Source organism: Cervus elaphus, chromosome 14 (genome assembly GCF_910594005.1).
Source record: "Cervus elaphus chromosome 14, mCerEla1.1, whole genome shotgun sequence".
Taxonomy (NCBI): domain Eukaryota; kingdom Metazoa; phylum Chordata; class Mammalia; order Artiodactyla; family Cervidae; genus Cervus; species Cervus elaphus.
The window spans coordinates 29240994-29253341 of record NC_057828.1 but is presented as its reverse complement, the minus strand read 5'-3'; the positions used below and the strand labels follow the sequence as shown (position 1 = coordinate 29253341).

General features: G+C 37.0%; 1 protein-coding gene across 1 annotated transcript in view; it reads right to left on the bottom strand.

The window, feature by feature from the left end:
• Positions 1-12348, bottom strand: part of FBXO28 (F-box protein 28) — a 30088-nt gene that overhangs the window by 12503 nt on the left and 5237 nt on the right. The window contains exons 2-3 of the mRNA XM_043923445.1: positions 5768-5877; positions 1422-1560 (exon numbers count right to left, since the gene is read on the bottom strand). Of these exons, the coding sequence (XP_043779380.1) occupies positions 1422-1560; positions 5768-5877 (249 nt within the window). The remainder of the gene's footprint in view (positions 1-1421; positions 1561-5767; positions 5878-12348) is intronic.

Here is a 12348-nt window from a genome sequence, read left to right as displayed (position 1 = left end):
ATAAAATACCTTTGGCTTTGCAGGGCATATGGACTTTGCCACAAGCTATTCAGCTCTCATTAACAATAACTGGTTGAACTGTCTCTTGAGGTTATGAAACTTAGAGAGGTGTCTTAAATATTCATAATCTTAACATTATGAGATATGCAATAGAAACTATGAGGCTATAGGAGACAAGCTATTCTAGTTCAGTGAACATCAAGAATTAAGACCTATGAATTAGACCTGGATAACATCTGGCCTAATAATTAGAATCTAAAGTTTCTAACTGGTCACCTTTTTATAGAAAAACAGCAGTAACTAATATGAGGAAAGTGAGCTATACCAAAGAATACTTTGAATAAGAAACAGGACTCCTCTGGCTCCCAACAAACATTACAGAATATTGAAAATGAAGAAAATAATACAATATTGCCAATGTTAATTATCAGTGGAAATAACAAAAAGAAAGCATTCAGATTTTACTAAGTATTAATTAGTTCCAACCATGTTAAGGGAACCTTTTGCCAGTAGCAGCTAAGTAGCAAAATGACCTTTAATTCTACCTCCATCTCTTTCACATAAAAAGGTACTGAAGTTATTTCATTCTGAATTTACACTCAATTCAAGAAGCAAGGTATTAGTGAAGGTATGAGCAGCATGTTGAACTGTGGGTCCTTTATTCACTTAGTCACAGTAAATACACCACAATAAACTTATTTCTGTGTTAAACAGCACTATTCCTTAGCCCAGAGTATACTGCTATACAGTTAATTATTCTTGTTGAATCTGGAAGTTTGTAAGTTGTTTTCATGAAACACTTCTCAAACAAAACAAAACCAGCTTGTCTCTCCCCTCCCTAAAATGTAACAATCTTGAAGGCAGAGACAATACCTATTCTTGCTCATTGCTGTATCCCTGGCATCTTTACAAAAAGTAAAAGCTTCAAATTTTTTCTTTGCGTATGGACCCTTAAAAAGCTTTCCTGAAGAACATGAGGGCTTCTATAGCATATTTCATAATCATAATTTTAAGTATACACATCACATAAATGATATATATATATTTATATAAGTTATTGCAGAGAACCTAAACAAATCCATTCCTAGAAACCTACTCAAAGAAGTAGCAATGGGACTTCCCTGGCAATTCACTGGTTAAGACTCTGCACTCCCAAAGCAGGGGGCATGGGCTCAATCCCTGCTCAGGGAACTAATTAAGATCCCTCATGCCTCACACGGTGGCCAAAATTTTTTTTAAAAAAAGTCAAAAGCCCACAATTATCTATACAACTTACCCTTTAATATTGTGACTACTGAATTCACAGATGACCAAAGTAGGAGTGATTCTGTCATTTAAAAAAAATCACTTTGTAACTTCATAGTAATTTTAAGCTTACACAGTTCAATACAGCTGTTACTAAGTAAGCAATTCTATTTTACCTTTCCTGGGATGAAGCAACAGAGATTGGAATCCACATACTTCATGAAAGTCATATTTAATAATGACAGCCTTGTTTCAACAGCAGCGAGGATGTCTGCATGCCGAGCTAATGAATGGTTTCTCCTTTCTGACTCTCTCCTACCAAAAAAATAAAAAAAAGCAACCATTAAAAGAAGTACTGTGGGCTAAAATGCTAACCAAACAAAATACCTTAATGTAAGCCTAACATTTACATGTTAATTTAGAAATCTACAATTGGGTCATAATTTAACTGCAATGATAAATGAATCACTATGTTTAGAAATCCTTGCTAAGGATCAATCAAATATTTATTGATAAAACATTTGAAAAAAATTATTTTTTTTTGTTTTGCCCTTTGGCTATATGGATTCCCTAGTGGCTCAGTTGGTAAAGAATCTGCCTGCAATGCAGGACACTCGGGTTCGATACCTGGGTTGGGAAAATTCCCTGGAGAAAGAAATGCAACCCACTCCAGTACTCTTGCCTGGAGAACTCCATGGACAGAGCAGCTGGGTAGGCTGCAGTCCCTGGGGTCGCAAAGAGGCGGACACGACTGAGCAACTTTTACTTCCACTTGGGTATATCAAGCTCAAGCCTAGCGGCTATTAGAATCAGAGAAATCAGATAAATGAAAGTATACATGGACATAAAGACAAGAGATCATATATTTCTGCTCTAAGATCAGCTCATTTTAACTTTTCAAAAGTTTTGAGACATAATTCACATTTAATTCACTTTTCAAGGGTACCATTTAGTGATTTTTAGTATGTTCATACTTGTGTATCCATCACTACCATCTCATTCCAGAACATTTTCATTATCATAAAGAGAAAGCCTGTAACCATTATTAATTACTCTCATTATCCAGCCCTTGGCAACAACTAATTGACCGTTTCTAGGGATTTGCCTATTCGGGACACTTCAGATAACTGGAATCATAACAGTATGTGTTTTGTGTCTATCTTCTTTCACTTGGCATTCTTCCAAGGTTTATCCACGTAGAAGGATGTCTCAGTAGTTCATTCCTTTTTACTGCTGAACATTATTCTATTATACGGACACACCATGATTTTGATGATCCACTCACCTGTGCTGGACGCTTGGGTTGTCTCCGCGTTTTGGCTGTGATGAACAACGCCGCTATGAGTGTCTGTGTACTTTGTGTAGACATAGTTTCATTTCTCCTGAGTATATGCAGCAGTGAAATGCAGTATACAGCAGTATGTGCATACAAGCAGTATACGCAGCAGTGAAACTGCTACATCATTTGGTAACTCTGTATTTCATTTTTTGAGAAACTGTTTTGTAAAGTGGCTGCACCATTTCATTATGCCACCAGTAATATGTGAAAGTTCCAATCTGTCCATCTCCCTCCCAACATTTGTCCTTGGCCATCCATCCTGGTGGGTGTTCACTGGTATCCCACAGTGCCCTGATGACCAACGATGTTTAGCCTTTAATACATCATCTTTGGAGAAATTTCTGTCAAATTCTTTGCCCATTTTCAAATTGGGGTTATTTACCTTTTTATTGTTTATGCCTTAAAAAGAAAATTTTGGTAACACCAGGAAAACATGGGATCTTAATTCCTGGACCAGGGGTTGAACCTGTGCCCCTTGCATTGAAGTGTGGAATCTTAATCACTGGCCACCTGGAAGTCCCCCTTTTTATTGTTGAGTAGTTAGAGTTCCTAATATAATCTGGATACAAGTCCCGTAACAGATACATGGGCTGCAAATGTCTTGTCCCATTCTGTGGCTTGCCGGGAGCCGTTGTGAGAGATCCCACCCATGACGAGGTCATGAAGAAAACACCTGACGGGAAAGGCCGTCCAGGATCCCATCCATGACGAGGTCGTGAGGAAAAAACCTGACACGCAAGGCCATTCAGGATATAAGGGACTCTCCAGGTTGGCCTCGGCCTCTACCCCACTCTGTATCCCCCCCAGTTTTCTGTTGTTGTTCTTGTTTGCCCTGCTGCAGATTCTTGTGTTGCCTGCCGAGAGTTCTCCTGCTCCTCTTTCACTGAATAAAGACCAACTTAAAACGCTAATTAATAAATCTCCTGGACGCTGGTACCCTATGAAGGGGCCAGGGATGAAGGAAATGCTTCAATTCAAACCCTTTTGCGGGCATTCTGGCTTGTTTGATAAATGTGTGCTCTCATTGCAAAAAATGCTCATGATTGTTCTAAACATCCTAAGCACAGTACACTAACAAAAGAAACTATTAAGCATAGGTCCCTCCAAGGGGTGAGAAAAGCTCCACAAATAATAGTCACAAATGTCCCTAATAGAAAATACTTTATAGATAGAGATTAGCTGGTGACTTCTTGCAGGTAGTTAACTTTTAGACTAGGAGCCTGTTTGGTGCTATATCTGATGTTTTTGCAATCCTTTGCATTTCTGTTCTGTAAAAATGTAATCCTATCTAGTTCCCATAGAGATGACACCTATTAGAAAGAAAATAGATTAATCATAAGAAAAACAGGGTCGGCTACTGAAGTTGCTTAAGTCACACCAGGTGCAAGCCATAAAATGTTAGCAGGCCTGAAGGACAAATGATAAGACAGACTCTTGTGAACAAAAAGTATGTGGGTGACATCCTGTTTCTGTTGAAGGTCAAGTTGCTGTAACGTTTTGAGATGACCTGTGTGTAAGCAATACGCACTTCCCCCAAAAAGATGTTGAATGTATGAAGGGGCCGTGCGAAAATAAACTCCAGACTTAGCCCCGAGCTTTGTCTCACTCTCTCTCTCTCATTCGCCGACGCCATTCATCCTGAGAGTTCCCCTGGATCCTCCTGGGGCTGGACCCCGGCAATGGCGGTCTTTTCATTTTCTGGATGGTGTCCTTTGAGGCACAGGCATTTTAAATTTTGAATTCTGGTTTGTCTACTTTTTTCTTTTGTTACTTGTCCTTTTGGTGTTGTACCTAAAGAACCTAATCCAAGTTAATAAAGGTTTATGACTGTTTTCTTCTCAAGGTTTTATAATATAGCACTGACATTTACACTTAAGCCTATGACTCATTTTCAGCTAATTTTTGTATATGGTATAACTTCATTCTTTTGTCCCAGCATCATTTGTTGAAAACACTATTCCTTCCTCATTGAATTTTCTTGGCATTCTTGCTGAAAATCAATTGACAAAAAATGTAAAGGTTCACTTTCCGGACTCTATTCCATTGATCTGTGTGTCTAGTTTTATGCTAGCATCAGAGTGATTATTGTAGCTAAAGCTTTGAGACTGGAAAATGGCAGTTTTCCAATTTTGTTCTTTATCAAGATTGTTTGGATTATTCTCAGTCTTGCATTTCCACAGGAATTACAGGATCAGTGTGTCAATCTCTACAGAAAGACAGCTAGGATTCTGACGGGGGTTGCTCTGTGCGCTAAGTCGCTTCAGTTATGTCCGGCTCTTTGAAACCCCATGGACTGTAGCCCGCCAAGCTCCTCTGTCCATGAGCTTCTCTAGGCAAGAATACTGGAGTGGGCTGCCATGCCCTTCTCCAGGGGATCTTCCCGAACCAGGGATCAACCCTGTATCTCTTATGTCTCCTGCACTGACAGCCAGGTTCTTTACCACTAGTGTGACCTGGGAAGCCCAGGGGTTTGCACTGAATATATATGTGTCAGTTTGGGGACTACTGCCATTTTAATGGGCTTCCCAGATGACTCAGTGGGTAAAGAATTTGCCTGCAATGCAGGAGACACACGAGACTCAGATTCAATCCCTGGCCATCTTAAAATGAAATCTTCCAATCTATGATCACAGAATGCCTTTCCATTTACTTAAGCCTTTAGTGTCTTTTAACAGTGCTTTCTGGTTTCTAATAAACAAGTTTTGTACTTCTTTTGTTATACATTACTATCAATGCTACTGTAAATGGAATTGTCTCCATTTTTGGATTGTTTATCGCTAATGCATAGCATTATACAAGTGATTTTTGTATCCTCTTTTATTTAGTATCCTTGCTGAACTTGTTTTTAGCTCTGATAACTCAGTGTATTTTATATACAATATCATGTGTATACAAGATCATGTTATCTGTGAATAGAGTTTTATTTCTTCCTTTCAATCTGGATGCCTTTAATTTCGTTTTCTTGCCTAAATGCCCTGGCTCAAACTAAAATGTTGAATAGATATGGCGAGAGTGAAGAAACCATAGTAAAATCATTTATTGTGATCTGTGTATACTTTGCTACAAAAACTTGGAAACGATTTAACATGTAAACCCTCAGATTAAAAAAAATTAATAATAATAATCAAGAAACAAATAAAATCCCCAGTTGTAGAATTACTGCCACTGCTAACCATAACATACCTTGGGAGTTGTGCTTTAACTTGTTTCTGACATAGATTATGGTACCTTTCCACCTTTAGAAATCCCTGATTCAACATTCTCTGGCAGACCAAGTCCATTCTTTTACAAACCTATGGGAAGACAGAATGAGAAAGAATTTTAAAAAGTAAAAACTTCAGAAAATGTCTGTGGTAACTTAAATAGAGAGGAGATCTAAAAAGGGGATACATATGTATGTACATATAACTAACTCACTTTGCTGTGCAGCAGAACTAACACAACATTGCTAAGCAACTCCACTCCAATAAAAATCAATAAAGGGACTCCCTGGTAATCCAGTTGTTAAGACTCCATCCATGCTTCCAATGTGAGGTGTGTGGGTTCAACCCTTGGTCAGGGAACTAAGATCTCAGATGCTGTATGGTGCAGCCAAAAAAGTATATAAAAATTAATTGAAAAAAAAACCAAATTGATAACGATTAACTTAGACTCATTAACTGATGGTTCAAAGTTCTCTGTGCTAGAATTGTTCTCCAGTTTGCTATCTGAATCTTTGAATCAGTATATGTGAATTCCTCACTGTAACCTTCAATACTACATTTAAAAATTAATATTATATGTAAGCAAGGAATAATTTACTCTTTTTTAAAAAAAGAATATATGTTTTCTCATTTATTTATATATTTGACTTTTTTTTGGCTGTGTGACATGGCTTGCAAGATCTTAGTTCCCTGACCAGGGATCAAACTCATGGCTCATGCAGTGGAAGCTCAGAGTCCCACTTGACTTCTTTACTTTAGATATCTGTTGAATATTCTGAATGTATCCCCACTATTAGGGTCAAAGTCTATAATTCCAAAGATCATTAAAACAAAATATTTGAAGGCTTTTAATGGTCTGAAACAAGAAAATTCTTCTCTGGCCAAAAATACATATTCAAACTTGAGTCTAACCTCTCACAAAGTTTTTATTATTACCAGAATGAAAGTTTTTTTTTTTTTTTTTTTTTAGTTGGAGGCTAATTACTTCACAACATTTCAGTGGGTTTTGTCATACATTGACATGAATCAGCCATGGAGTTACATGTATTCCCCATCCCAATCCCCCCTCCCACCTCCCTCTCCACCCGATTCCTCTGGGTCTTCCCAGTGCACCAGGCCTGAGCACTTGTCTCATGCATCCCACCTGGGCTGGTGATCTGTTTCACTATAGATAATATACATGCTGTTCTTTTGAAACATCCCACCCTCACCTTCTCCCACAGAGTTCAAAAGTCTGTTCTGTCCTTCTGTGTCTCTTTTTCTGTTTTGCATATAGGGTTATCATTACCATCTTTCTAAATTCCATGTGTGTTAGTATGCTGTAACAGAATGAAAGTTTTAAATCATTTCTTCTAGTGACTTGGATGAAGTATGACAGTTTATAATGGTCAAAGCCTATACTAGATATTGTCATATCCTTCAAAATATTTTAACATGTATAGCAGAAATTTAACTTTAAAAATGGTATCTTCATACAATAAAAGCATAGGATCTAAAATTAGAACACCTAAATTTGAGTCCAGCCATTTTATGTCCTTGGGCAAGTCAGTTTCTTTTTGAAAGCCTGAATCAGACATCTGTAAAATTTGGATAGTACCTCATACACAGGGGTATTATTAGGATTAAAAGAAACAGACATTAAATCATGGTAAACTATAAATCACTATATAAAAATTGTTTAAAAAATTTTGTTAACAATTATGTTTAACTTCACCACTAATTTGCAAACTTTGCTTTATATACTTAGCTTTTATATTTCTGAAATATCCCAGTATCTTTCTTATCTTAATGAAACCTACTACACAAAATATGTTTGTTGTTTGTTTCCTGAGTATTTTGCATTCACTCAGATGCATCAACCTGGACCTTAATTCTCACTGTACAGGTGTGGATGTTGAAAGCACAGTGCTGAGATAAAATTGAGATAAACCTACATCAAGGCTAAGTTGATTAGGCAAGGGCTGTCTCAACACTTCTTTCTATCTCTCATAGCACCCAAACACAAATGCTTGAAAAATACTTGCTAAAACCAAATACTGATGAAACTCAAAAGTTGCTTTCTCCTGAGATTATACAAATAAAAATTCTGGTAAACTGGGCTGAGCTGATAAAGGTTTTGATACTCTAATACTAAATACCAGCCACTCCCCATATAATAGTATGCCAGATGAAAGGTATGACGGTAAACAGTTCTCTTCCATTTCAAAGCAGATGAAAACATAAAAAAGTACTGATACTTTACTGATAGAGTAATTCTAATAAATCATATTTTAAAATACAGTGGAATCTATTTCTGAGTAAGTTATAAACATTTGTTCAGTGTCTACTGAAAAAATAATAATAAACCCAATACGTACTGATATAAATGTTTCTAAAACAAAACATTTAATGAGTACATTTACAAATCTCTTTAATCTAGTTTAGGTCTAGTAGTTTAATAGAAATAAGTGAATTTTCATATCTGCTTCTTTTGCATTAATCTGCTGAGGTATTCTTACCTAAGAAAATTCTAGAAAACACAATATACAAGTGCACATGTCATTAGCTGTATGATGATACCATCGCATGTCACAGAACTACTGGAAAACTCCACTGGACCTTTGTGAAAGAATGGGAGTAACAAATGCAAACAGTACCTCAGTACAGTAATGAAAATATTTTAGATCATATAGACTCCCTGAGTCTTGGGAATCCTTCTGGTAAACCTGGACCGCATTTGAGAACCACATTGCCATAAACAATAGTACTGAACTTTGTGTGAGGAAAAAAAGAAACTTTTATCATGTTATTGGAGGAAGAAAAAGAAAGTATGTCTTTGTGTGTGTGATAAGGGAATATAAAGCTGACTAAATTCTCATCTGTCATAGGAGAAAGTCAGTCAGTTCAGTCACTCAGTTGTGTCCGAAAGTCAACAGATATTATCAAGTAGAAAAAAGAAATAAACCCACCCAAAGACTTCAAAATGAACTCTGAGGAATAGAAATTGGGGATTTCATTGTTGTTAAAACTATTTAATGTGAGGCACCCTCTAACACAACTTTGTAGAAAAATACTCTTTTGATCTGTGGACTCTATAACTCTCTGATAATTTCTGAGTTGAAAAATGGAACTAAACCCACTGTGGTAATCATTTCCTATTTTTTTTTTTAAGTCAAATCATTATTCCGTACATCTTAAACTTACACAGTGCTATATATCAATGCCATCTCTATAAAACTGAAAAAAAAATGTTTATTTACAAAGTAAAAAATTAAAGTCAGGAGGTTCAGTGGTAAAGAATCGGCTTGCAATGCAGCAGGCACATGAGCAGCAGGCTCAATCCCTGGGTTGGGAAGATCTCCTGGAGGAGGGCATGACAACCCACTCCAGTATTCCTGTTTGGAGGACCCCACGGACAGAGGAGCCTGGCGGCTACAGTCCGGAGTGCTGCACAGAGTAGGACATGACTGGAGTGACTCAGCACACAGCACACTGCGGTAATAACCTCAAGGTACCTTCTAAATTACTTCATTATTCTAGGACATTGCTGCACCAAATCTAGCTAAATACTCAATTTAGGAATCTTTTAATAATCTAGATATGCAATGGAATGAGTACTGATTAGTATGAGTATACACTCGACCGAGTAATTTGCTATAAATAAATAACCAGGTAAGGTCAACCAAGGAGACTTAACGTGATCCTAGGCTTTAAAAGAAGAAAGGACAGGAATGCTAAGTTAATGCTGATGGAACAAAGGCACAAAGCCTGGAATGAATAAACCATTAGCAAACTACTTCTGAAGACAGTCAGATACTGAGAGGAATAAAATCTCCCATGTTTTGATCAGGAAAATCAGACAGTAATGAGAAATAAATTTAAAAGGAAAAAGAGCATCCATTTTGGGAGAGACCTGGTATTGGGACAGCTGACTGGTCATTTTCCGTAGGCAACTATAATGTTACAACCAAAGATAAGGTTCTGGAAATCTCACACGAAGATAGCTGAAACCACTGCAGATGAATCCCAAATAAAGAGGTAAAAGACAAGAAAAAAGACTTATGAATGAGTCTTAACTGACCATTCTAATTAAAAGCTGGTAAAAAGATCAGAAAATATACATCTGAAACAAATACTATAAATCAACTATACTTCAACTAAAAAAAATTAGAAAATAGGTAACAAAAGCAAACTAGAATAGCACCACAAAAACCAAAAAGATCTGAAGCATTAGTTGATATTATAGGAAAAGAACAGTATTTAATGTAATATTCTTCCTTTCATAAATGTTTTATAAGCACTGACTGACCAATAGCATAAAAACAAAGACACCATAGAGCATATAACTATCTTTTGTTTAGGATTCAGAAGGAAGCAAAGTGACCTCTGAAAAAACAGAAATATATTAATTTTCCCCAAGGTGAGCAGTATAATTATAACTGCTGTCAATGCATATTAACTTGCAAAACAAAATTACCTTATTTCAAGTGTAGCTCTAAATTTGGGGTTACTTTAATTATTTCCCAAGGCTACAGAAAAGAAATATCATTTCCCCAGTTATTAAAACAAAACAAAAATCCTAGCAGTTTGGCAATTTACTCAGGACAGAAAAATTCTAGAATCTAATAAACAAAGATGATGACTATCTCAAAAAAAGATCAATGTATTTAGAGATTAAGAAAATACATACTATATAAACAAAAAGTAACTAATGGAATAAGTATACAACAGAGACATTTAACTTGCCCCTCTATTATCTGCTGTTCTAGTATGAAGAACAGATTTGTTTTGTTATTTCAAGATTTAAAATGCCATGTTTATTCTTTTTACCGTTTTCTAACAAGTGATCAAAAATAAAAATTTTTCTTCACTTGTGTTTATTTAAAAATCTTTTTCAATCTGTTGTGCCACTATGGCCCTTCTTAAAAAGGCAAGACACACACCTTAAATCCATGAAATCCACAATTTTCTTGTTAAACCTAATCTCCAATATAAAATCTTGGTTGACTCTAAGATGTACATTTTCCATCTTTTAACATGTGACAGTGGAATGATCTTACAATATATATTATAACTGCCGAGCATTTCTTTCTCAGGTATCTTAGATGCCTTAAAATACACTGGGTTTCTTCAATTTTAAGATGCTGTGGCGACTTTAAGATATGTTTTCAATTTAATAAAAAAAAATTTTTTTTAAGTACCACTATAATAATATAATTTGATCAAGATGCACTATCATTTAAAAAATGTTAAAATATGAAACTATATCTTAGAATCAAGGAAATATTGTAGTGGAATCACATTTTTAATGTACTCATTTCGTTCTCTACAGTTCTCAAATGAACTGAATAGTCAATGCATGTGTGCTAAGTCGCTTCAGTCGTGTCTGACTCTTTGTGACCCCACGGACTGTAGCCCGCTAGGCTCCTCTATCAATGGGATTCTCCAGGCAAGAATATTGGAGTGGGTTTGCCATGCCCTCCTCCAGCGGATCTTCCTGCCCAGGAATCAAACCTGCATCTCTATGTCTCCTGCATTGGCATGAAGGTTCTTTACCACTAGTGCCACCTGGAAAGTCAATAGTTTTCCCCAACTACTAAGGAAGCTATTATCGAAGATTAGGCTGCTTATTAGACCCTTGACCTGAAAGGGACATAAGACACCAGAACCTACCCTTTCTTTTTACAGTGAGAAATCTGAGGCCGTAGGAACTTAGATGACTTGTTCAAGGTCATCCAATCATCAAGGGCAAAAAGCGAAATTAAGAATTTGGAAAAAAAAAGAAAAAGAAAATAATTTGGGTCTTTATTCATATACATACATACACACACACACACACACACACACACGTGTATCATTCTAATATGGACTTTAATATGGATTACTCTGTTTCCTCATTTTTTCATACTGGCAGGAAATGGCAACCCACTCCAGTACTTCTGCCTGGAAAATTCCATGGACTGAGGAGCCTGGTGGGCTACAGTCCATGGGGTCGCAAAGAGCCGGACACGACTGAGCAATTTTCACACATTTCAAGGATTAGCAAAGTAGCTAGGATGGCACCTCAATACAAACCAAGCTATGTTGGGGGCGGGGGGAAACAATCCAGGTCTTCTGATCTGTGTATTCCCTTCCCTAATTTGTTTATTTATTTTTGGCTGTGCTGGGTTGCACCAGCTTTTCTCCAGGTGCAACAATTGGGGGCTACGCTCTTGTTGGGGAGCATGGGCTTCAGGGTGCTTGGATTTCAGGAGCTGCAGTTCCTGGGCTCTAGAGCACAGGCTCAGTAGTTGTGGAGCAAGGGCTTAGCTGCTCTGAGGCATGTGGGATCTTTCTGGACTAGGGGTTGAACCTGTGTCTCCTGCACTGGCAGGCAGATTCTCTACCACTGAGCCACCAGGGAAGCCCCGATTTGTGTCTTGTTAAATTTAGTGATCAGTAGCTATGTAGATTGAAATGTTTATCCTAATTATTCTCAATTGATTAGGATCTCTAATACTCTACTGCTATAGAAACTGTTGGCATGAATCTAGAAAAGCAGGACTTTAGTGGGGGCAGATTTTGCCACACTACTGAAGTTTT